This window comes from Condylura cristata, unplaced genomic scaffold (genome assembly GCF_000260355.1).
Source record: "Condylura cristata isolate star-nosed mole 26May11 unplaced genomic scaffold, ConCri1.0 scaffold00004, whole genome shotgun sequence".
In the NCBI taxonomy this organism is placed as follows: Eukaryota; Metazoa; Chordata; class Mammalia; order Eulipotyphla; family Talpidae; genus Condylura; species Condylura cristata.
The window spans coordinates 352,791-353,902 of NW_004567105.1; the positions used below are offsets into that span (position 1 = coordinate 352,791).

The 1,112-nt window shown below is 72.8% G+C and overlaps 1 protein-coding gene across 1 annotated transcript in view; it reads left to right on the top strand.

The window, feature by feature from the left end:
• Positions 1-1,112, top strand: part of BRD1 (bromodomain containing 1) — a 73,613-nt gene that overhangs the window by 35,635 nt on the left and 36,866 nt on the right. Inside the window, exons 8-9 of the mRNA XM_012735088.1 lie at positions 716-853; positions 966-1,029. Of these exons, the coding sequence (XP_012590542.1) occupies positions 716-853; positions 966-1,029 (202 nt within the window). The remainder of the gene's footprint in view (positions 1-715; positions 854-965; positions 1,030-1,112) is intronic.

Below are 1,112 nucleotides of genomic sequence, written 5' to 3' on the forward strand. Positions count from 1 at the left end.
GCCCGCAGCCCTCTCCAGAGAGCCCGCCGCTGGGCGCAGGGGAGACCGGGCCGCAGCTGCCCCGGACCTGGCCTGTGGCCTCCACGCCTGTAGGGGCGCCTCCCCCCTCGCCCCCTGCCCACGGAGCCTCACAACGTCAGAGCCGTGCCTGGCCGAGGGTCACGTGCTGACCCGCCTCCTGGGCCCAGGGGCCAGGCGCCAGCGTCCCAGAGGCCCTCGCAGGCCCTGCAGTTTCCACACAGGACCCCCCCTTGTTTGGAGGGCCTCCCTGAGCCCCCCTTGTTTCAGGGCCTCCCTGAGCTTGGAGGCAGTCGTCAGAAGGAGAAGGGGCTGCGGGGACACCCCACGCCTCAGGGCCCAGCGCCGGAGGGCCACTCGCCTCCCCCGCCATGCCCACCCGAGGCCGCCTGTGTCGGGGCCCTCCCTCCCCCACCCAGGAGGGCACCCGGGACTGGTTGGGGTTCATCTGATGCAAGCTGTGGCCTGAGCGGAACTGACCGGGGGGTGGTGACCCCAGTCCCAGGAGGGGCCCCCAAGTCCCCGGAGGTTGGGGCCCCAGTGCTCTTGCTGTGTGACGGTTTGGACACCGGTGGGGGCCTGGAGGGCTGGGCGCATCACCTCCCCTACCTAGCTGTGTGCCAGTTACAGTACAGCCGCGGCACACCGGGCACAGGCCGGTTCCAGCTGCTCACTGAGACCCTGATGGGGGCCGCAGGTGCCCGAGGGCCTCGCTCCTGGGCTCAGGGTGCCTGGACCCCGCGCCCCGGCTCCGTAGGCCACCGGTGGCCGGGGGCGCGCTCTCCTGGGACACCCGAGTCATCAGGGTGCCACAGCGGACGGCGGCAGAGGTCCAGTCTGTGGGGCAAGGCGGCTCGCTGGCCAGGAGCCCCGAAAGATGGACCCTACGGCAGGCCAGCCCGCGACATCGCGGGCCCCTCAGGGCTGTCGGCTCCTTGCACCCGCAGCAGCCAGGGTGGCGTGGACACGGGCCTGCGCGAGCGGCTCGGCCACCCCTCCGCCAAGGGGCAGGTGCGCTAGAGTTGCCCGAGTCCAGTAGAGCCCTGCAGTCCTCCAGCCCGCAGGGCAGGGAGGGGCGGGGTGACGGGGCGGGG